At 31.1% G+C, this 25,999-nt stretch overlaps 1 protein-coding gene across 49 annotated transcripts in view; it reads right to left on the bottom strand.

The window, feature by feature from the left end:
- RIMS2 (regulating synaptic membrane exocytosis 2) overlaps positions 1-25,999 on the bottom strand; it is a 580,920-nt gene that overhangs the window by 179,744 nt on the left and 375,177 nt on the right. For 18 of the 49 annotated variants that reach the window (XM_049093312.1, XM_049093318.1, XM_025450169.3 and 15 more), the window contains 2 exons: positions 25,771-25,950; positions 24,764-24,873 (listed from right to left, as the gene is read on the bottom strand). In XM_049093312.1, the coding sequence (XP_048949269.1) occupies positions 24,764-24,873; positions 25,771-25,950 (290 nt within the window). Of the gene's footprint in view, positions 1-250; positions 284-21,301; positions 21,371-23,908; positions 23,942-24,763; positions 24,874-25,770; positions 25,951-25,999 lie in introns of all 49 variants that reach the window. The other 31 variants (XM_049093314.1, XM_049093317.1, XM_049093322.1 and 28 more) reach the window with 9 other exon arrangements.

Below are 25,999 nucleotides of genomic sequence, written 5' to 3'. Positions count from 1 at the left end.
ATATACATATGTGTGTGTATTATACACACATTACATAAAAATTAATCATTTTATTTTTATCAATCTAATTAGAGCAGTTGCTGTTAAAAGTTAATATACCACTACCTAAAATAAAAATGCCTGCAAGATTTAACATTTTGTTATATTAGAGGAAAATGAAAAATTGTGAAATGAATAAAAATAGTAAAAATTTCTAAAACAAGTTAGATAAATGAAAAAATAATAAAGAAAAGCAGTAGAAGAGACAGACCTGCATGTCTTCTCCTTGTGGAGTCCACTTCTTCTGTGATCACATCGTGTAATGGACAGACATAGACAAAGGAGATGGGTGTGAGTGGATGTACTCAAAAGGTAAAAAGTGACACTGAAGGAAAGGGCCCCAAATCATTGTGAGAAAGAATCCTGTACACAGTTGTAGGAAAGATATAATAAAAAACGTACCATATTAAAAAAATTCTAAAAAAAGAATATGGAAGAACTGATGGAAAATTGGTTAAACTATTATAGATTAGCAGAATCAGAAAAATAAAGTTAGTATAGAAATAAAGAGGATTCAAAAGTTTACAATTATTTATAGACAGCCAATCCTGAACAATGACGCTGAAGAAAGATACCATTAGTGAAAACTTTGTTGTTACTTGCATGACCATATTGTACAAGACATTCCTGAGTCCATATAAAATCTGCAAAAATGCTTTTAGAATTTTTAATTATCACTTAAAAAAGAATTTGATTGAATAAATTTTTAGAAGAACATTAAAAATGGTGCCAACCAATTTCTATAACTTTCACGTTTCCCAAATTGAGGAGTGCACACATGGGCCATGATGCCAGTATTTCACTGAATTATTTCGCTACAGTAAAATATTAACATAAAATACTATGGAGAGTAACAACTAAAAGACTCATTATAAAAAGAGTAGCTGAAAGATACAGCTTTACTTAAATCTTGAAAATTCAACTTAACCTTATAGTTAGGCAAATTTTATTCGATCGTATTCCCTTATAACACCTATTTACTCAGAAAATTCTTAGATACCATGTGACACATCATTGACATCTCTATTTAAACTTGCCCATCAAAATCCAACATCTACTATAATATATATGGCACACATTTTGGAAACATCTTTTCCCACTGCTAGTGGAGTTCCGAAGACATTTGATACAGCAATTGAAAGCAAGAAATAACTGCTAAACTCAGCATTCTAGGAAAAAATTTCTTCCAAAGATATTAGTGAGCATTAATATGACTGACCCAGATGAACACTATAATAAAAACCCAAAACCCCCTATTTAATTACATACTTAGTTTTGAGTTTTGAATCAGGTACCATAAAATTCTTAAATCAAAACACCAAATTCACTTCTGCAATGGTTATGTCATAGTTTTTGAGTGATATATAGAAAAACATATATGAAAGTATACTTGGAATATCGATATATTGAAATTATAACTCTTAAGAGAATTCTTTCCCATAACAAATTTATCTCTTTTCTTGAATGGTGAGAAAATGAAAACTTTCCAATAGGAAAAGATTGCTAAAATGACCAAAACTTGTTTTCTTAAGAAAAAGAGAAATCCTAGTATGAATTATAGAGAACTGAAAATGCATGACACATTTTGCAGCTTAACAATGTCATTTTGATTGTTGAGTACATTTTGATCTCTTCCAAACTGGACACTAAATTTCATCATAATTATATTACAAATCAGACCATGTTTATAGGATTGACCACTAGGAAAAGTAGTATCCTCCTGAAATGTGCTCCAAATATTAATATGATATATGCCATATTTTGTTTTCCATCTCCAGTCTCCCCACTTCTCAAAGAAGATAGAAAAATCAGAGATACATTAATAACACAGGTTAGTTCTTTTTTTTAACACAGATTAATTCTGAATTGTTTTATATCTTGTATTATTCTCATATGCAAAACTTCGCTATATACATATTTACCATATTACCAAAATAATTTCCTTGCATGTTAAAATGAAATTGATATGAACTGGATAAAGTGACTGCTTAGATATGTTTCTTCTCTGAGAAAAAAAATTATTTTTTTGCAGAAAATGTAAACACAACATGAGTAAATGAAGCTTCTTTCTCTACTTAGCATTTTTCTGTAACTTGAATTATTTTTTTAAATATTTATTTATTCATGAGAGACACAGCAAGAGAGGCACAGACATAGGTAGAGGGAGAAGCAGGATTCTCTGCAGGGAGCCTGATGCAAGACTTGACCCCAGGACCCCAGGATCACTACCTGAGCCAAAGTCAGACGCTCAACCACTGAGGCACCCAGATACCCCTATGTCTTGAATTATTTTATCATGGCATTGAGGCGATGTTCTTCATGTTATATGGATTCAAAACATTCAAAATTCTTCTTCCCTCATTCACTCATTACTTACAGAGAATAACTGAGGCACGCAGAGTTCAAGTGACTTACCCAAGGTCACATAACAAGTTCAGTGGCAGAACCAGAAATAGAATAGAGGTCTCCTGATTACCAGGTCAATTTTCTTTCTACTAGATGCTATATGACCCAATAAAAACATGTGAAATAAAGTCAAACAAAGAAAAAACAAAAACAAAAAAAATTTCATGGTGGGCACCTAATCTGGACATTTTATCATACAGTATTTGATTAGAATACTTTTTATTTACTTTTTATTTTTTTTAAAGATTTTATTTATTTATTCATAGAGACACAGAGAGAGAGAGAGGCAGAGACACAGGCAGAGGGAGAAGCAGGCTCCATGCAGAGAGCCCAACATGGGACTCGATCCTTGGTCTCCAGGATCACACCCCGGGCTGCAGGTGGCACTAAACCGCTGCAGCACTGGGGTTGCCCTAGAATACTTTTTAAAAAAGGTAACTGCTACAACTATGCAAATAATTCACTAATGCTTTTACTCTTATGTGGAATATGGTTAACAACACCAATAATTTAATTTATTAATAACAAAATTTATATTATATTATATGAAAGGATGAAAATGAAAGATTTGACAATGATCTCACTACTAACTGAAAGTGCCCATTAAATCATTATTCCAACATTTATATGAATATGAACCAGTAGGAAATAAGTCAGAACCATTCTCATTTAAAAATCACTTAATTTTAATTAGCAGATTGAACATTCATTTAAATCATAAAAATCTCAAAAATTCAGTCATATCACATACATATTAAGAAAAAATGTGGGTTTCTTGATTTCCTTGTTAAAATTTGTTATCATTTATTATTTGTATTAAAATAGCCTCATTTTAAAAGAAACAATTATAGTCAGCATCATTTAAGCAGCCAGGTCTTATTTAAATGGCAATAAACTGTAAGTACTTATTTCACATATACTATTGAAATGAATTGCAGACTTCAGTAAGCCTTGAAGAAGCTAAGAGCAACTGCTTCCACAATTCCTATCTCCCTTCTTTTCCTTTGATTACTACCATGTCACGAACATTCTACATTTCTGTGCTGTTTTAATGGCAATTCTAATGAGAACTCCTAATGCTTCCTTAACCATTACCCAATTAGACAGTAAGAAGTTAAGGAAAGTATATATCCTCTAAACTTAAAATATAAAGACTTTGCAGAGGGAATATGCAGTATTTTTTATTCATTCCACCATATAAGTCAGCAAAGGAGAATTAAAATATTTTCATATATTACATCAAAAAAAGACATTTATAAGATAGAACTAACACTTCATAAGTCCTATAATATCATTTCATCACTTATGGTAAATTATTTTTGCCAAGTATTTTTAAATATAGGTGCATCAAGGTGCAAACTATAAAAAGAATGGGGTTTTGATCAGCAAAGTAATAAAATATCTATCATCTATCTATCTATCTAGATATCTACCTACTAAAGCTGCTATATTTTGGTCCTTTTTTTTTTTAAGATTTTATTTATTCATTCATGAAAGACACAGAGAGAGAGGAGAGACACAGAGAGAGAGGCACAGACAAAGGCAGAGGGAGAAACAGGCTCCATGCAGGGAGCCTGATGTGGGTGGGACTCGATCCCGGATCTCCAGGATCATACCCTGGGCTGAAGGCGGTGCTAAGCCGCTGAGCCATCCAGGCTGCCCTGTATTTTGGTCCTTAAAAAGAAATCTACTGAAAATAAATAGATATATAAAATAACTATTTTCATTAAGTTATGTGGTAAAAAAGTAAGTTTGTAAGAATGTATATATGCCAAATTTTATGCAAACCAAATTTTTTCCCTTGCTAATATAATGTATTAAGTATTATTATATTTCGACTTAACACATCTCAAGCTGAACGAGAAAATAATCTGTGATTGACTTATTTTTAAAAGAGATGTACATGTAAGGCCTATTTATCCTTAAATACAGTTTTTACCAAGTGTTATGATACCTATTTGAAACTAATGTTCTTTCTCACTTTCACCATTTACAACAGACATAATATTGGCCCTATTATCAGATGTAATTGTACTTGAGTAAACATGTCATTCAGGAGCAAGCATTCTGTTAAAAAGATTCCTTACAATGAAACAGAAGCCTTAATACTTGAAAAGCATAGTAGAACGTACATATAATTAAAAATGAATTATTTTATAAGGGCTTTTTAAATGTCATAGAGTCTTAGAATGTCCCTTTTGGGCTCAGGAGAGTTATCTTTAAAAATGAAACCTAAATAAGCGACTACTTTGGAGAGCCTCAATGATACAAAGATCAGGATGGATCTAGAATATAAAAACAAAATGTTTACCAAATTTACAGGTTTCAAAATAAAACTTCTCCACTATGACAAAATCTTGCTGAAGAATTCCTCAACCAAGTGATGAGTTTATTTTTAAAACTAATTATTATTTTCCATAATTTTGTCAACAACCATAAAATTATTGAACATTCACAATAATTTCTACCTTTTAAAATATGCAAAGTACAAATCTTTTAAAATATTTTGCTATTTTTAAAAGCACACTAATAAAAATGTTTATCTTTTTAAATGTCTTTTTTCCTAATCCTAGCTGTACTATTTTTTTCTGATTCTGTTCTTGACGTCTGATACATAATGCAATTTTAAACAGAGAAGAAACATATAGTCAGATTAAGTATTGAGGGAGTTTAAATTAATTGACTTTCAAAGTACATACACTATTTATCACAAAAAAGATAGTCACTGAATTACAGGTTGGCTTTGTAAGCTTGTCTGTATGTTCAGAGGAAACGGAACAAACTTTAAATAAGCAACTAAATTTATAAATCATGAAATTTCAGTTTATTGATAGGAAAACATAGTCATTAACAAAGAATGCTATTATTTACATCTGAAGGTATCAATAGTATTTAATTCTGAAATTCCATCAATTACTTTGTTTTATGTCACTTTTTTTCTATCAAAAATAAAATTCATTCATTCTACAATGATCCGGAATTTACCAGCCTCTAATACTGGCCAAGAACACAACCTTGATTCTCTTTTCCAGATTAGATGGATTAGATTAGCATCTAACTAGAAGACTAAATTAAATTATTGATTTAGATGGAAATACATTGTTTCTACACTTAAGAAATGTCAAAATACTCAAAAATAAAAGAAAGCAAAGCCCATACCATCAAAAATACTCAAAAACTGTTAAGTATTAAATTCACTAATAAAATACATCTTTGAATATTTACTTTTTAAGATAAATTTCATAAAGCATAAATCCAAAAGTAGAAGAAAGAAAATCCCTACCTTCACCACAGTTATAGATCCACAAAGAATACAATATGGAAATGTCCATGTTGGAAAAAATTAAAGGTTAATATGTTAACTAAATCATAATGCTAAAATGAGGGCTTATGCATCAAGATGTTGCAGTATGTAGTAATAAACAGCTTGTTACTTTGAAGAGTTTCTATTTCCAAAATACAGTATAAACATACAGGAACCAGCAAAGTGTTTCACTGCCTTCACTTTTCCAGAAAAGCATACACTTATTTTCCAGATAAGAAATAGCAAAGTAAGTAGCACCATGGTGTCAGGATAATTACAATAAGAGTTTCTAAGTCATTTCAAAATTTTCCTAGATATAGCATATCTTACACTTAGAAAATAACAAATCAAGGTAGCTAATCCTTTTATGAGTAGTATCAATTAATTATCAAACATATCACAAATCATTTAAAATTGTATCTTAAAGTACATTCTGAACTATTTAAGTCCAAGATCTTTATTTGGGAAACTGTATCAGTTCTAAAACATTCATTCAGCCCAACTAAAATTAGCTTTCCCACCAGAGTTTTTTGTGGGATGAGTTTAAGTAAAATATGAGATAACATATTTTATGTAAAATATGTTCTTTTCTCAGATACATTTCAATTACTATAAGAACAGATAGACTCACAAAATGAAAATATAAATTCCAACAGATTAAAGTTTTCCAGTGTTTAATAACACTGCATCATTATAGACCACAGTATTCTGGTCTAGCATCAGATTGTTCATTGAAAAAATAAACAACAGATGTTCCATACTCAAATAACCTTGATTTGTGTTAAGAATGTTTTACTAACTTTAAAGCCTAAACAAAATCTAAGTCATATCTACATGAGGAAGATGTTAATGATTTATGCTAAACATTATCCATAAACCTGCAGTTTAAAATCATTTGTACAATACTTCTATTTTGTTCATACCTAAGATACTAATGTGATAGATACCATTATATTTCCCAGGGATCTTCATCCATGCCATCAATTAAGTAAGAGATACTGAAAATAAGTCACCCTTCTTGCTGATCATCCCCTCAGGGCAGTCTAGTTTTGAAATATCAAGATTTTTTTTTTAAAGCAGATACTAGTCTGTTCATCCAAAGATTTATTAACATATTTTCTAGCTTACATAATGCCATTTAGTCCTCTGGTTCTACAGTCTTATATTTAAAATAAAATTTTCAAATGATTTTTCAAGTTGTTAGTATACATCCTAAAAATGGTAAAATTCTCAGCTCTTATTCTTGTACAGATTTTTATAAAACAGCAACAAAAGAGACAACAAAATATGCTATTGATACTTAACTGACCTTGCGTCTCAAATTTGGGTTCAAGTTCTTACAAACCTTTTCTAACACCACAAGTTTACTATAATAATCTTCTGATGAAATTCTTTGACAATTAATGGAAAATATTATCTTAGATTTTAGTGAATGAAAATTATGTATTAAACAGTGATTACAATAGACTATTAGTATCATAGATATACTTAAATATAAAATAAAGAATGACTCCAAACATGTCTTCCATTAAGCCCATGCTCAAAACATGTTACTGAAATGTAATTAGCCCCACTCACCTGATAACCAACTACTTTCCTCCCATTTTATCACTTCAGTTTCAATAATTAAAAATATTCCCTACATAGCCCATTTTTCTTTAAGAAACAAACAAAAATAGTTAGGAACACTAACATTTAACAGAATTTCTGCCTTAGCAGATTACATACTTACTCATGACATTTTAGTGTGTGAATTTCCAGGGCCAGTTTGAATTTCCTAGTATATAGGAAAATGCATAATTGCCAAAATAGAAAAATCTATAACCATTTTAAACCATGACATTAAGGTACTCTACATTAATTTTCCTCTTTTACACATGAAGTTTATATTCAATTAGAGGACTCGGATAACAAATATATATGCTATATACGAAAATATACAAATAAATAATATTTAGGAGATTTAAAAAAATTTTTGATTGTGAGATTTAAAATTTTTTTAGCCAAACATTCCATTGTTCCATGACTTTAACATTCCATGTAATTTATTTACATAGATATATGTGGCCACAAATCTATTTATGTAATCAGATATAACGGCAAACAAGACAAACAAATAATAGTTTATGACCAAGGATAACCCATATCACACAGTATTGCAAGGAAAGATTTTTACAGTAATAATTTTTTATATAAATCATAACATAAATCATTAATTTTATACTGTTTACCTTTAAATCCCATTAAATATATGAAGATAATAATTATTTTTCAAATAAATTGTGATGCTTTATTGAAAATTTTTTAAAAAGCAAGATTTTTTTTTACAACCTATTTCAACCTATTTCAATTCCCAAAGTAAATTCCAGCTTATTTTATTAAATTTTCAGTACGTGTTTTATTAAAATAGAATTCACAGAATAAGCCATTTATGCTGTGGCATTTTTCCTTGCTCTCCAGGCTTACGTAATAATAACTTTTTCTCAAACAACTTATTCTTCTCCTTAACAGCACTATCACGATGTGGTAACTTAATCATTAATATAATTAATTTTAATTTATGCATTTTTGCCAGAATATAAGCTCTATGAAGGCAATTGCTGCATCTGTGTTGTTTACCCAAATAACTCAGTACTGACCACAATTCCTGGCATACAACAGGAGGGCAATGAATACTCACTAATAAGTTCATTTATGCTGACATATTTTAAAGCATAAGTTTTAGAGATGTAAGATGAACTGAGTTACCATATAAAAATACATAACACCGTTACTATAGACACAGTCATCTTAAAGATACTATCACTATCAGAAACACCATCCTAAAATTTTGAATAAAATATTCAGTGTACTCTCATCCAATTACTGATTAAAACTAGGACTGATTATTCCATTTATTACCTTTGCCCGTTGCTTCTCTTCCTTTTATCCCTTTTATTCCTTTTATTTTATGGTTCAAGTTTTTGTCTTCTATTTAGTAAATAATACCTCTCCAATTAAGAAAAGAAAGGAGAGGAAAATAAAATTGGTTCGTTTTAATTCATTTGTGGAAATAATGAACTAAAGAGACTACTGAACTCACATAATATGCTATTATTCCTTCTTGCTATTGTAATATTTTTAGCTGCAAAAGTTGTAAATAAATCATTACTAATATCTGGTATAGTGCCTTGACAGTACTATTATTATTGTTGAGCTTTGTATAGTACTTTTTAAGGAATCAAGTAATTTCTCTCCATTAAAGTACTTTGATTACATATATTACTTTTAATTACATATATCATATTTAATTATATATTGTGATGCCTTTCCATTAAGGTACTTTAATTTTATTCAAAACAACCAGATATATAAATGACCATTCGTGCTTAAATTAGTCAATTTTTCTCCTGTAGAAGTATTCTTGATAACAAAAAAAGTATTTTTTTCCAAAATATGTAGAATTCATTTTCTACACATATCTTGAAATAAATTGTTCACCATTCTAATTTAAGTAGGCTCTACACACTATAAAGTTCACACCAAAATGAGAAAAATGAGGTACAACAAGCACACACACATTTAAAAAGCATGAAATGCAATACTTATAGTCTCATGCTTTCAGTGTTTTTCCAAACCCTGACAAACCTGGCTCAGATTGGTGTTTCTTTTTCGGCAATGGTTTGTCATCACTTATTGTACCATTCACCTTTTTCTGCTGGTCTTCCCATGTAACTTCTAGTACAAACCAAAAAACAATAATCAGAGCTTGTCAGAAGTATAGATAATGTGTGTAATGAGAACCTAAATATGCTTCAGGAACTTAATTATCTTTTAGGTTTCCCCCCTATGTTTTCCTATATATGTTTAGTAGTCAATATTTTAAATACAGGAATGTGACAATTGAATTTTTTTATAGGTTTCAAAATCCAGAGCACTAAAATTTATTTCCGTAAACTCCAAAATTTATTTTCAATAAAATGAATGGGGCTAAGACATGAAGAAAATATAATTAAAATGCCTTGGCAAATAAAGTTTTTTCTTAGTTGATATTAAATAATACTAATTTATTTTAGAAATAAACATTTTGCTAAACATTGTGTTATGGTGCAATAAAATGTTTATTTGGAATCAAAATGCAGACTTCCACACATACCAAGAGAGAATCTATAAATACATCTTAATATATGATAAGATATATGATATAGATATATGATATAAGATATATGATAAGACCAGTTTTTTGTTACCACATTTAACACTTTCATTAAGTAACAGAAAAATTTATGTGCTGTGGGGAAATAAATTCAATGGAAACTATTAACAGTTGGGTGTCATTGAATATGAGTTATTTGGCTTATCTAAGATTATTCAGAATTATTTGTAATAGTGTATAATATGTTTAAATTCAACAAATATATATTCAGTACCTACTATAATTCAGGCATGCCTACGCACTGGGAATATATTACCACTAACAAAACAGAAAAGAAACCCCCATTTTCTCATAAAGTTTATATTCTAGTGGAAGAAAGAGATTAAATAAGATAAACAAGTAAAACGTTTTGTGACTTAGATATTGGTAAGTGCTAAGAAGGCAAACATGAAGTAGGTTAAGGAAAAAAATCAAATGTCCAGAGTGTGACAAACATTTAAATAAGTTAGACGTGGATAGCCTCACTAAGAAGACAAGTTTTGAGTAAAGAACTTGGAGAAGTAAGGGAGTTAGCCATATGGTTATTTGGGGAGAAGGCATTACAATCAGAAAAACAGCACATGCAAATGTCCTAAGGTAAGAGCAGATCTGACACGTTCTAGAAAAGCATGGAGATCTCTGTGACTGGAACAGAGTGAATGACGGGGAAAGTAGTATAAGATGAGGTTAAAGAGGTAATGAAATGGGATGGGGAAGTACAGATCATGTAGGGCCTTGTAAGACTAATTGATCCGTACTTAATCTCATAGCAGCATTCATAAATACTTAAGTATACACTTGCCTGTTTTTTATTCACATGTTTCTAAAGCTATATTATAAGTAGCTGGTTACTATCAATACACATTTTAATCTCCATTAAGTTTCACCATGCCATACAAAATTCTTTGGTGCCTTATCCACCTTTGGTCATAAATAATGGAATACTAATATTTTAAAATATTAACCTAAGCAAAACATAACTATGAAGATGAAATCACTATCAAAATGGAGAATATGCTATATTGCAACATCAAATATAGGTAATTTGGGATACACTACTATTTTTGATTACTTACACTGTTACAATCAACTGCATTAATTTAAGGGTTTTCCAGTTCCTAAACCTGAAATAAATGCTATTAATAATAAGACATTTTATTCTGGCCCAACATAAATCAGCTCTTGTGAAGAAACAAACTCCTTAATTTGGGAATATTAAAGTTACACTTACGTGTGTAGTTGAAACCCTGATTTTCTAATTGGTAAATAATCTGCTAAAGATGCAATATAGGACTCTGGACTGGTAAGCAATCTAGATAAAGATACTACATTTCAATCAAGAAAGTAGTGGAAAGAAAAATCTGAAGAACTTTAAAGAATACACAAACTTTCTAATAAATTCCAAAACTCTGGTTAAGCCCTTTTTAGTTATAGGAATAAAGGAACTGTATGCCCTTTAATTCAAATTAATCTGTAGTATCAAAAACCAACAGACTAATTTTCCCATTTTGGGGAAAATAATAAGCTCATTACAACAGTATTTCTTGATTTTGAAAGACTTGCACTTTTGGTTATCCAACAATATAATATGAAAGACTTAACAAGCATTACAGAGTTGTTCCTAAAATCAAATTTGCTAAAACCCTATATACATTTGTCATTTTAAAGAGTTGTCCCACCACTTGATAGTTTGTAATGTTACAAAATAAAAGACATGATAATTTTGAAGTAAGATTGTGTATGTAGAAGTAGAAATGGCTTGTTTTGAAAATGGTACAGCCTATTTGTAAGTCAGCAAAAAGCACTGTAACACATAACATGTTTACTCTTTATAAACACTTTGAATTGACATTTTAGTTGAAGAGAAATTTATAGTCATTTGTCTTGTGTTGACAGGGTGAAGTTAGCAAGTATTTGTTGAAAACTTATATGCCAGTAACAAAAGAAGTCCCATAACCATCAATTTATAAATGACAGCCAATATAACAATGAAAGAAGACCTAGATCAAGGCTATCAATGGTTGATTAAAAAATGCTATAGAAATGTTACCAGACTGAGCCAGGAATGGTAGCTTCTAGGAACATTTCTGCCATTAACTATGTGTACAATCTTAGGCAAGTTTCATACCCTCTCTGGCCTCTTATATGTTATATTTGAAGTGAGGAAGTTGGTCTTGAAAATTTTAAAGTTTTTTTCCCTCTCTAAAATTACAAAGTTGTTCTTGCTTCTTATTATCCTAGCCTAATAAATCAGATTTTGTGGAAGAATACCTATACCAGAGATGATAAAATTAGGACATTGAGAGCCTAGAAGATTTTCCAAAACTTCTAAATGTAACTATTATTAAACCCTATGTTGAAACTCAAGGTCTATTTTAAAACAAAATTAAAATCAGAAAAAAACCAGAACTGGCTACCGACACATTAATTCATCACCAAAAACCAATACCAAGAGCCACCCACATGTAGCCCTCTTGGAATTATAGGCCATAGTATTAAAATGAAATTAGCAAACTAATTTTGTATCAGGAAGATGTTCAAATTTTGAAAGTATATCTGAAGGTTGTTTTAGATATATTAAACAAAAACATAAAAAATACCACTGATGGAACACCTTAAAGACAGTCTTTTCTTTTAAGGAACTACTGTGATAATTTAAAAAACAAACTAGCCTCCTTAGTGTTAAGTAATAATGAACTTAAAATTGACATTTAAGTACAAAGGGCTAGCCCATGATATTGTACACCTACTACCCAAGGGTAAAAAGTAAAAATCAAAGATGAATAATGTAATTTAATTGGTAAGTATTACGTTGAAAGAATATACATCAAATAGCTCAGACTAGGAATCACTCAAGTACACACAAAAAAATTTGCTCTAGAGGGATATATATATATTTTACTAACACTGAGTATTTTAAAATTGAATTGAGTAAATATTCAGTTGTGAATTTCATTTGTAGATGGGAAAGCTTAAAGACTGATTTAATAAATATTAGATGATGTGAAGAATGATTTTACTCATGAAGACTTAAGTATGAAGTGAAATTTTAAGTGACATTTAAGAAACCCACATCTTCAAAATAACTATTTCAGCTACTTTCCATCACACCTGGTAGCTAACCCTACAAATGCTACAATTCAAAGGGCACAAATTCTTACTTTAATAAGTCTATATTTGTATAGTACTGTATGCTTCAATTGCTTCCACACTCAGCATCATATTTAATCCTATAGAACACAAGAAGGACCTTCTATCAGGTGGTTGGTTTCAAGTGGTACATAGTAAAGTCAGGCCCTGAGCCAACGTCCAAAACCTATGTTCTTTCTCTAGTCTTGTATCACCTTCCTAAGATCACGTTATTTTCAACAACAGAAGATGGTTTTAGGATTACATTTAGGAAGTCAATGATGGAATGGCTTGAATAATGGTTGAAGTATGCAGAAAAAGTATGAGGTAGAAGGGGGTTTTTCACTAAATCTGATTAGCCAACTGAGGCTTTGGAATTATAGAAGAAATAAAATGAGGGAAAGAAAAGTAAAATAAGGAGAAATGGCCTCCAAGAAGGGAAGGAAAGATTAGAAAAAGAGACTTTAAAATATTTGTTTATAAGTACTTAACTTCTACAATTGATTCACTTAGATCTGTGGATTTTACTGAGGAGGGAAATTTTTAAATGCATTTATTCTTCTTCTCACTCTAGTTTCAGACCATCGTAGTGGACTATTGAAATACTCTAAATGGTCCTATTTCCTCTCTTCTCTTTCAAGCCGTCTTGCTCATTGTCACCGAGTTAGTATTCCATAATACAGATGTGATTGCTCACCCTGTTAAAAAACATGATAAATTCCTTGCTTTTTTATAATAATATCCCTGCATCTTTTCCATATAATTTTTGGTCAAATCGTCATTCATTTAAGTTGGCAAGGAATGCTGTGCTTAAGAAATATAAAATCCATTATCATCTAGATAGAAATCAAATTTGGAAATTAAGACATGGGTACAGTACTTTCCTTACCCTAGAAGCATTCATAAGAATACTCAGAGGCAGCAAAACAAAGCCTGTCCATACCCTAAATGCTATCTAACTTCTAGAATGCTTATAGAAGTAAGTATTTATTACAGAGACTGTCAAAATTATTATTTTTGGTTCCTTTGTAACCTGTGTTTCCCCCATCTTCTTCCTCTTTCCTTTCTTTCTTATCTACAAGGCTATCTATGTTTGAAATAATGTCGGCAACTATACATTGAGGCTCAAAAGGATAAAATATTTTTTCCTTCTGTATGTTTAGGGACATGAGTTTTTGATAGGTAATATGGTAGTGTTTATTTAATCTATAATCCTCACAGTGAATGACTCACTAACAACCAATTAGAGGTTGTATCTGTTAAGTTTCCAAAACCAAACAAAATTAACAGTAACAACACAGACAATAAATTGGAAACAAAACTATCTGAGACTTTGGATTTCATTAGCTACATTCCAAAAACACTTAATTGCTATAAAAAAACTTCCTATAGGATATTTTATTTTACAGAAGAGGAAACTGAGGTGAGGAGATATTGAAAGCCTTAGCAGAAACTGAAAGCCTGGGAGTAGAAAAGAGCTTAAGAGGCATGTATTGACATCCAGTGGAATACTCTAAACACTATTAAACTTGAAAAGTACTAATAATTTAAATAGTTCTCTTAGAAGAAAGTATTCTAAATATTTGCATATTGATTTTTTTGCATCTTGATTTTTATACATGGATTAAAACACATACAAATGTATTATCATATGCCATAACTAATGCTGCAATCTATTGTTTTATTCCCCCTGGTATTGTTTCTTAGGTAAGCTAGGTGATCAAGAACAGCATCAAGATGAATAATTTCCTAAAAACTATTGAACAATATATATTGAATAAATGGTTCAGGTTTACTTTTACAATTAGGTGTGCTTTTACTTTAAAAGTTTTCAGAGCGTGTGCTGAAAATACAAAGTCAGAGCAAGATATCACTAAGAAATATAAGTACTAACAGCTAACGCTTATATGGTACTTATTATGTGGTAAGTATTGGTCTGAGCAATCTAAATATACCACACTATTTAAGAAAGCAAATTTATAGCATATCTACATAGCAAGTAACATTAGTCAGAGCAGACTAATAGACTAGAGTAGGGCTAGTTCAAGGCAGAATTCATCATTATCACTTTTCCAAGGTATTTAGTGCTCTACCACATTTTGCAGCATCCCACTCCTTGCACCTGACTTTTTCCACTCATAGGCTCTAACTTGCTTCCTATGAAGAGCTGTATGTAAGGCCAATCTCCACAGAAATATTTGCATTTCAGTGATCTGGAAAGCTTAAAAGCTTTATATTATTAGAATAATTAAGCCATTGGAGAATGGCAAAATATGAACTATGACAAGTGGAAGAAATATGTTAGGCTGAAATCCTACCCAGCATCCCTCAAAACTTACCTCTTTGTATGTATCACAATGTCAAGACACTTTATAAGTGACATGTTAGAAAATAATTTTAGCAGCTCTGTTGTGTTATTCTCACTGTATTCTCATTGTTTTATTTTGAGACATCCTCAAAGCAGGGAACACATCTGATTTGTCACTGTATCTTCAATAACCACCTGGTACGATATGCTGATAATAGCACATATTGGTTGAATTGAGCTAAACCATTAGCTAATATTTAAAATAAAATAAATGGTTGAAACCCATGCAAGAAGATTGCCACTTAGGTATGGTATAGAAATACATACATTGGAAGTCAAGTCTAGAGATCTGCTCCTATGTGGACTGAGGAAAGCTGATTATCCTCTAGAATCCTGCTCCTTTGTCAATGAAGAAAAGTAGTCTTATTAAAACATTTATAAGGCTCCTTCTAAACCTAAAAGTCTTGATTCTAAATCTAGAAGCGAAGCCACAGAATACCAGAAGATACCTTGGTAAGCTATAGGGAGATGGTTGGGGCCAGATGGATCTACAAACCAGCAATCTGGATTTAGAAAACAAAACACAACGTGCAGTTTCCCACGTATCCTGCATACATTCCATTCCCATGATATCTCCCCTCAGTTCTAGATTTTTATTTCTTTTCTTGCCCTTTACAGCTAAACTCTTTCAAAGGTATCTATATTCATTGTCCCTCTTCTCTCCTCTTTTTAAAAAATCCATTCTCCTCAGCCTTCTACTGCTTATGAGGCCACCAAAACTGCTCTTCAGGAAGGTTAAAATGATGACTTCACATTTGCTAAATCTAGTGATGGTTTCACACTCAGCAGTTCTCTCCCACTTCAAGTACTGTCTTCACCTGTCTCCACTTCAAGTACTCAGACACTGCGCTCCATGGTTTCCCTTCCATTTCTGTCTCCTGCTGCTTCATTTTGTCAACTTCTAAATATGAGAGTAATTCAGTGCACAGTCCCGTTACCTCTTCTACACCAGTTCTCTCAGTGATCTCAACCAGCCTCATGGTTTTAAACCCCTCTCTTTATGAGGGTAACTCCCAAAGAATCCAAATCTCCAACCTGAAATCCAGACCATACTTTAAACTGCCTATTTGACATCTTACCTTAGATATCTAGGAAGATCTCTAACTTACATCCAAAACTGAGCACTTCATGTTTCCGCCAAACAATTCTTCCCAAGTTTTTTCCTGTATCAGTTAATAGAAACACCATATTTTTCCAGTTATGTAGGCCCCAAGCCTGCATGTTATTACTGAATCTCTTTCACCCTATCAGGTGGCTCTATTGTTGGCTCTATTTTAATATCCATCCAGAATCCAACTCTCCCTGTCACTGTGGGCTAAGCCACAGTCAACTCTTTCCTGGGTTATTGCAAAAGCCTCTCTATTTCTAATCTCAGTTCTTTCAGGTTAATCTCAACATGGCAATGACACCGATTTTATTTAAAAAAGAAATACTATATTACTTGAATCAAATCTTCGCATTTCACTCAGTGAAAACAAAATCCTAACACTGACTGATAGATAATATGAGTCACCTGGCCCAGGCCCTTCTGACCACCTCTACTACTGTTCACCTTGCTTACTCTGTCACACTCAAATGACTTCTTTCAGCTCCTTCAACAAGTCAAGCTGGCTCCCATTACAGAGCCTTCCTTCTTGCTGTTCTCTCTGCAAAGAACACTCTTCTTTCCAGGCCTTCAAGTGGTAACTCTGTCACTTTATTTTGGCTTCTGCTCAAATATAACCTAGATGGGAGTGCTTTTTTTCAGAATCCATTATGAAGAATTATTTAGCTTACTCTCTTGAACACGATCTATTTCATTATCCTGACTGGATTTTCTTCCTCATACTTGTCAGTATATGAAATGATATGATATATCCTTTTATTTATTATTTGCTTCTCCCAGTAAATGCAAGGATTATGAAGGCTGGGATTGGCTTAGAATGATTGTCATTTGAGAACTCTGAAACCAATTCCACCTATCAAAGGATCTGACCTCAATACAGGGTTAATGGAGATGCTCTGGCTGACTGATCACGTATCTCACTAACTGAAGGGCAGCATACACTATGTCTTTTCCAAAATGATATGTGGGCACTTCACAGAGAGATGTAGAATAAAGCTATCTTTATCTTTATTATTTCCTCCCTTAGCATTTTAAATCAGAAGAGAGGATGGTGATAAATCCATCATTCAATTCAATGCTTGGCCATTTCTAACACACGGTTAAAGCTAAAATTCATAGTTACGTTTTTTTTTTTTAAACCCTGAATACATAAGTAGAAGGAATAGTATATTTTCTCCAATCACAAATATGCTTTAGCCAATTTAAAAATAACCTCCCACCTTAATCTCACTCATGAACTTTCCTGTGAAATTCAACACAAAGAGTAAATTTGTCTTTCTAAAAAGAAAACAGCAAAAGGAAAAATTAGATGCTTAGACCTTAACCATAGGTAGGCCATCAAAAGATTATGTTAAATAAAAATGTGAATTGGTACATGTAAAATATACAGAGTTCTCATCTTTCAAATTTTTATTCATTAACTTCTTTTTATGTCCAAATATCCTATAAAGGATTGATCTATATAACAATAGTGATGTTTTGCAGTAAAGAGGATTTTTATGTAAATGATAAAAATACATTAATAACGAGCAGGAGTGACTCAACACTCATTGTCAGTAGAACTTTTCCATGCAAGATCAAAAGAACAGTAAGACTGCAGAATGGTTTAGCAGTGAAGGATTTAACAGTATTTAGGGTCAACTAGAGTTCAGAAAGCTCCAAAAACCTGCTGAAAGTACTTGTTCAGTTCAAGTATTTACCGTGGTGACCTCCTGTGAAGTCTTATTCTTTTGATACATTTAAACATACTTAAATACAAACTGGCATCAAATATGTTTAAAACTTGTTGCACTTTAATAATTGAATTTAAGAAGAAATATCTACTTTTCAGAACACTGACATAAATTTCAGTACATGTGAACATATCCATTCATAGGTACTAAGCAAAAATCATAGAGGTTAAGATACAGATAAAAATGACACATATGTAAATACACACTGAAAGCTTATTTACATTTTTATTGTTTTATGGAAGATGTTAATATTTTATAATACTTGATTTCATTTTATTTTGTTACATTATTTTTACCTTTTTAACCTATGATATCCTAACATTTTTCAGGAATTTTATGCTATGTTAATGAATAATTAACACAGTAAGAAACTCCACAGTAAGAAAAATTATAAAATTATTTTAGTGCTAATTAAATATCACAAAGAATATTGTAGACTTTATAACAGATGAAGACAGGGAAGAAAGAATATATTCAAGACTAAAGGACATTTTAGCTAATGTTACTGAAGCAAAACCTATTCATTTTTTAATTTGGTGCCATAACAAGGGCAAGTTATTATGATATGGAGAAATTTTAGAACATTGTTTTTTTTATGACCATCTTAAGATGATGACATCTTAAGTCAATACCTGTGGGTATATTTGATTATCAATTACTATAAAACATATACAATCCTACTGTTTTTGACAGAACAACAACTCAGTTGTGCTGGGTTATAGGGTTAAGTCACCAATAATCATAAGAAAACTAAATCGAAGTATTGAAATTGATAATCTTTTTCACTAGGCAATATATTAATTCATGTGTATAAAACCATGAAAAACCTACAAATATTATGTGTTCATTTAATATTGTTGAATTAATTATTAAGTTCATATCATTTTCTAATTTAAAATTCTGCTTAAAGTATTTTTATATCATTCCGTTTTAAAACAATTTCCAGATTGAAAAATATCTATGCTGTTTTTTTGCATGATAACTTGACCATTGTTTTTTCCCTCAGAATCTTAATATGACCAACAAAGCCAAACTTCTGTCTTTAATGCCATACATTTCAATAGAATAGGATTGTATTAGGATATTTATGTTTATTTAAGAAAGCATATTCACACATCAAAAAGGTCAATACTGAGTGTCTAATATATAGAAAGGCACTATTAACTTCATATTAGACTTGCCTTTTTTCCCATTATTAGGTGGGCTTGTTGTTTCTCCCTCATCGTCTTTTTAACATTGAAAACAGACAACACTGGTTAATAATTAAAGTCATTAACAACCAAATAAAAGTCAAGCACACCACAAAAGATGAAATCACACACTAGGGAAACAAATTCATGCATTAAACATGACATCTCACATTAATAAACACAAGAGTAGAGTGTATCCTTCCCATCCTATGAGGAAGTAATAAAAACAAAATCAGGAATAAAGAGTCATTTTATAGTGAGTTAGAAAGATTATGGTTATGATTTTATGCTAATTTAACAATTGATGTATTCACTGTTTAAGCTAATTTTGAGAATAACAAACTGGTTCAACAACCAGGCTTTATCTTAATGAAGTGAAAAATAAATAAAAATATTATCTACCACTGAAGCTGCCAAACTAGCAATTTTCTAAAAAATGATTTTCCTGTAGAAGCCAATTCACGAACAGTGTGAAAATATTTCAGTGTTCGTGTGGACTAGTATGAGATATATGGGAGTGGGCAAATAGGAAGACATTAATTGTACAGCTAAATTAAATTAAAATGAAATTCATTTTTTAAGGTATATTCTAAACATATTATTTCCATAGCATTGCAGGAAAATTGAAGATGTGTGACATTCTAGTGGTTAGAATATTAGATATTCAGAGCAGAGATAGTTACACATTTCAAGAAATATGCAGCTAAATTTGCCTTTGTTTTCATGATCAGATGCATTCTGATGATTATTCTCATCTTTGTGATATTAAAAATAGTTACTGATAACCAGCAAATGCAGCTTAGGAGGTCTTGTGTCTTACACTATAAATACTGAGAGAATGCATCCATGAAAATACTTGTTATCCACAGTGTACATGAAAACATTGCTTTCACACAGTGTAAAAAGAAAGAACATAAGGCACAAAAAATACACTCTACTGTTCATGAATGAAAAGTGATGATGAGCTAAACATGATAAAATTAGGACTGCAGTTATTCTTCATTGTTCAAAGAAATTAAAAAAAAATTTTTAGACATTTAAATTTTTTTTAAACTGACATCTTAGAAAAGACTAGGATTCAATTCTGTGTTTCAAATAAAAATAGTGAAAATTTGATAAGAAATGTATTAATATATTTACTGATGTAATATTTAAAATTTTAAAATCCTTTCAGGAGCATTCTGACAAAGAAAGTGGCAAAAATTATGACATGTAAACATAACAAGGACTTAAAAAACACCAAAATGAAGGCCCTTCACACCACTTGGAAGAGGACTCTTTAGTAAGAAATTATGATTGTCAATAAATATTAGAGCAATATTGAACTGGGAGGAAGAACAAGGATCTATGGTTAATTGTTCCTATTTTCAGAAAAAAAATTATGAAGAAAATTGCGATAGTCTCTGAAAGTTTTAATGAAATTTATACTCTGCTCTGTATTTACCTGTAATTTGCCTCTACAAAATAAAAATTCTTTAGAGAAGAGGCTAGGACTACAACATACCTCTACTCAGTGTAACCTACAGTAGGAACTCAATTATCAATAAATAAACACCTGAATATAGAGTTGGTATAAAGGATAGTTATGAGTTTGATTAGAGGCAGTCTATAATTTTAGTTTGATTTAAATATTAAGGAACATATTCAGATGGATAAATTAAATATCCTGGTAAGTTATGTAGATAGCTTATGTAATATTTCCCAATAGAATTAGGCAATTTATTTAAAAATCAGTACTGAAAAACAATCTGTTCTTTACTGTGCATTTATAAATTTGGAGCCCACTGTCTTATGTGAAATTGAAAAATCATACTTCTAAAACAGCATTATTTATTTTAGACACATAGACAGACCTGCCTTGACCTCTTCACCCTGCTTTTCTCCCCACTGCTCTTCCACATGCCCAGTTTCTTCATTAACTTCTGTATTTGCACAAGTAAAGAAAAAATAAAACCAGATATGTATATTTGTTACTCTTTGTGATAAAAAATTTCAAATTATTCACGATACAATGAAGGATTATAAGGAGACTAACATTATTTTTAATGAGTTTCTGACAGGTTACGGAAGCAAATTAAGTATTCTATTAATAAAGTATCATACTGTCTCCTTCTATGATGGCTTTCATTTGTAAAAGAGAAATTGTTAACTCTTAAAATATTTGCAGTATGTGCTGTGTAAATTTGGCAAAATACGTTGTCTATAAACTTGATATATTCTTAGAAAAATAATATTATATATATTTTCTTCTACAGAACAAAAAGAAATGGTATTATAAACTTTTATTTTTGCAAAATGCCAGTACATCAAAGACAGGAAAAATATTAAAAAATATTAATGCCTTAACAGTTGTTTAGTATGCTATACTTTTCTTATATTGTTCCTATTTTTTCTGTTTTTTAAGCAAAGAGAAGATAACCAATACTGTACCAGCATGAAAACCAACATATACAAGGTTTTGAATTAATTTAATTAACAGACTAAAATATAACCAAATCAAAAGGAATTAAACTAGGAGTTGCTCATTTTTTAGCCTTTGAACAGGGTGAGAAAAATAAACACGTCATTACTTTGCTTTTGAAATAATGCCATTAAATTATAACTCCTGACAACTTTTTAAGACATAATTCAAACATAATTTTATTTAGACCACCAACTGATAGCCTATTTTGGGGTATGCACCTTTAACTTCAGTCAGAATTTTGAAAACTTCTAAAAGAGATATTTTGTATCTCCATTAAAGCTAAAGAAAATCACACAATTATGTATCTGCTGAAGTTTTCATATCAGCATTTACAAAGACACTGCTGAAATCATCCATACCTTCAAGCAATTACAAAACAAACAGAAAATCCTTTTATCTCATACTGGAAATGATAAAGGAGGTTTACGCTCTCCTTTTTTTCTTACTTATAAAAAAAAAGAAAAAAATCACAATGAAAAGGGACATTAAAGGAAAACCATTATGAGGCAAAAACTAGATGGTATATAGAACATTAGTTGACAAGCCCATTAAAAACTTCCTCAACCCTGACTTTCAGTATCAGCTCTATCTTGACTTCCTGGTAGATTTATTATTAGAAAGAATGGAACTACTCACATCTCAATAGACTATTGCTATAAAAGATTTTTTAAAAGTTATGACATAAATTATATTTTTGACTTCATATGCCAACAAATGAAGTCAAAACTCTACCTTTAAAAGTCCTGGGAAGACAAAAACTTCATATGTACTACATAACTTGCTTTCTGGAAAGCACTTTTAAAATTATATACATTCATTCTTATATGAATAATTGAGAACTACAGAAATGCTGCTGTAATCTCTTTACCAGGCAGCATAAGAGACCATTAGTCATAATATCATGGAGTTGTTTAAAATCATGGTACATAGTATAGGAAGAACCTCAATATAGAAGTCCATAAATCATACAGTAACTAACAAGAACACAACCTGTTCCAAGTTACATAAGGCAATCAAAGTACTGCTGCTCAAATGCAGTGCACTTAAAATTTTGGTACAAATAGGTTATAGAAATTTTAATATAAAACACATTTTAATATAAACATCTAGAGAATGACAAGATTATTTTAGTGATACATTATACACTATTTGAAGTAGCTTTTCAATTTTTAAACATTTCATGCATTCATTCAACAAAAATTTATTGTGGGCCTATAATGTGCCACGCATTATTCTATGTGCTGGAAATTCATAAGTAAATAAAATACCTAATAATTCTTTAAATTTACAAAGTTAATTTCAGAATTCTTTCATTGGCAGATGAATTTTAATATTTATTTTTTTTTGAATTTTATTATTTAATAAATGTATGACACTCCAATATATCATGACTCAATATTTTCTCTTGAGTCATAATGTAGTGTTGATATAAAACTGTACATATTTAACTTCAGTATACTGTAAGCACTCTTGGCACAACATAAAAAGTGATGTGGGAAGTACAAACCACAATGACTGTCTAATTCAACAACTTTCTTTTCCAGAAAGTCAAATTTAATCATTGAAAGATCATCATAAATACAAAATGAAATATATGATGATAAGTCTCACTAGACTAGGTGTACATCTTCAGTGACATAAACACAGACTGCAATTGATATCTTTGGTTAAAGTCTTGCACAATATACAGAATTCTGCTTGAAAGGTAAATTACAATTTTTTAAAAACAGAACATTTTATCTTCTCATCTTAAAGGAAGCTCAACTAACTCTTTGTATTCTTACTTGGACAGAATCAAAGAAATTCAACTCCTTGTTATAATTTCCAAGTAAAACAAAAGTTGAATACTTCACCAAAAATTATAAAACAGAATCATTTTACTGTCTATAAAAGCCTACACAATGGATGGACATCAATTGCAGTTGGGTTTATTTTTGCCTACAGAGCCCCCCAAAAAGGCTGTCAGCACAAAACAAACCCTCCTTTATGTACAGACCTTCATAAGGTTCTATCTCCTTGACTCCATTGTCTAGGAAAAACAAAATAAAAACAAAACAAAAGAGGGAACCAAAGCACAGGGGTTAAAAACAACAGAAATTTCCAAAGGCACAAAATGTATGTCTTTATTAAAGAAAAATTAAATGGTGATTTAAATATATATATATATATATGTATTTTTTGGCAAAGCATATTCAGTTACTAAATAAAGGGACCATTTAAAAAATGAGGTTAAAAATTATTATTTTCTATCATCCATGCTTTTAGAGGTCCTTTATCCAAGAATTTATAGATTGGGGAGTATGCTCATCTGTATATAAACAAATAGTGCTTCTTATATAAAAAAATTGAAAATATTAAAAATATCAGTACAACATGCATCTTTCTTTGTATATTCATGATTACCTTTTTTCTGGTACTCCAGTTTTGAGAAGGATCACCATTGTTGTGCATCAGCTAACCAGTCCTTTGCAGTGTGTGAAAATTGATTTGGCTAGTTACTAATAAACTTTATGTAACTATCAACAATTACATATACTTAGTTGTAGCAAAGAAATATCATCCAACTGCTTATTTAAGAGCATTAAGTTTACTTTTTAAAATGCATTTATTCAAAGTTTGAAAATGTGCAAGAGTAATAATGGTAAGTTATTTTACCTCCAGATATTATAAATTTTAAATGCAAAATATATAACATTTATAAATATATTTATAAATAGAACTACTAGCAAATGTGGCTAAGGCATTCAATTAACAAAAGAAGAACACTAACACAAAGATAGTAAAAAAAATCTTGATTCACCTTAGCTTCCATGTGCCTTTCCTACATGATAGAATTAGAAATAAAACTTACTTCTCTCCAATGTTCCCTTTGGCGGAAGTTGTGGAAGTTGCCGGCCCCTTCGTCCTGCCACTGGAGTACTTGACGGGCTTGTTTGGACAGACCCAGTACGAGGATGAGACCTACAAGATGCACCATTGATGTTCATTTTCAGTAGGATGCATGAAACCATTTTAATACATTTGGTTCATATGATAGCTGTGCAAGTGCAATTTTAAAAGAGGTTTAGCTGCTGATTAAAAAGTTAGGAAAGTAGGACAGAATATGGATATTTGAATGATTTTTGAAAGATGTTTCTACTGTTGTGTCATATGCATACATACACAGATACATGCACACAAAATCCTACAGTAACATCCATGGAATTATTAATGTAAATTAGTATTCTATCCTTACGAAAGCAATAGGAGAGTTCTGTTGCTCAAAAAATAAAACGTAATGTTTTACATTTCTTTCTACCAGATTTCCAGCTCTCAACACTAACCTCCCTCCCTTGATCCAAGGAGATTTTTACTCAGGCTTATGGTAGATATCCCTTTATTAGAAAATATCTCATGAAACTACAAATGAAACGCTGAACAATTCAAAATTTAGCTAAAGAAGATACTGGTTAATACATGATACTAGTATTGATAGAAAGAAACAAAAATTTAGTTTTAGTTATTGTCATTATGATGATTATCCCAAAAGTGATGTCTAATGGACACAAACAATTTCTCATTCTGTAGGAGAAGAACATGATAGTTATGAGGTGCATTATGGGGGATTTACCCAGGACTCCTGATAAATGAGAAATCACAAAACAAATGTGGTCAGGACAGTTAAAAACAAATTACAATGGTAGCCACACACTATTATATCCGCTGAATATAAATAGTGTGCTGACACTGAAAAGGTTAGTATTGATTGTTATTAGTGATCAGCCAAAGATGATAGAAGAGACCATTTAGCTCCTGGGAAAATAAATAGGTGTGCTGGTGGGGCAAAGGGGAGGTTAGTCTGATTGATTTATCTTTCACCTCGATAAGGCAGGTGAAGGAGGGGCAGATCTTCCAGTCATTAATGAAGGCATCGACCTCATGAGGTTTGTATCAGGACGCTCAGTGGATCTGGAGCGGGTGGTGGTCCGCTCTAGGAGAGGCCGTTGTTCTGTTGATCTGGATCTGTGATATGGCTGTCTATCTGCTGCTTCACAATCCCTGAAACGTTAGTCAAAAAGCAGCTCAGTTGATCTTTAGTGCCCTTCTG

Source organism: Canis lupus, chromosome 13 (assembly GCF_003254725.2).
Source record: "Canis lupus dingo isolate Sandy chromosome 13, ASM325472v2, whole genome shotgun sequence".
Taxonomy (NCBI): domain Eukaryota; kingdom Metazoa; phylum Chordata; class Mammalia; order Carnivora; family Canidae; genus Canis; species Canis lupus.
Note: the sequence above shows the minus strand (reverse complement) of the source record. Positions and strands in the feature narration are given on the sequence as shown.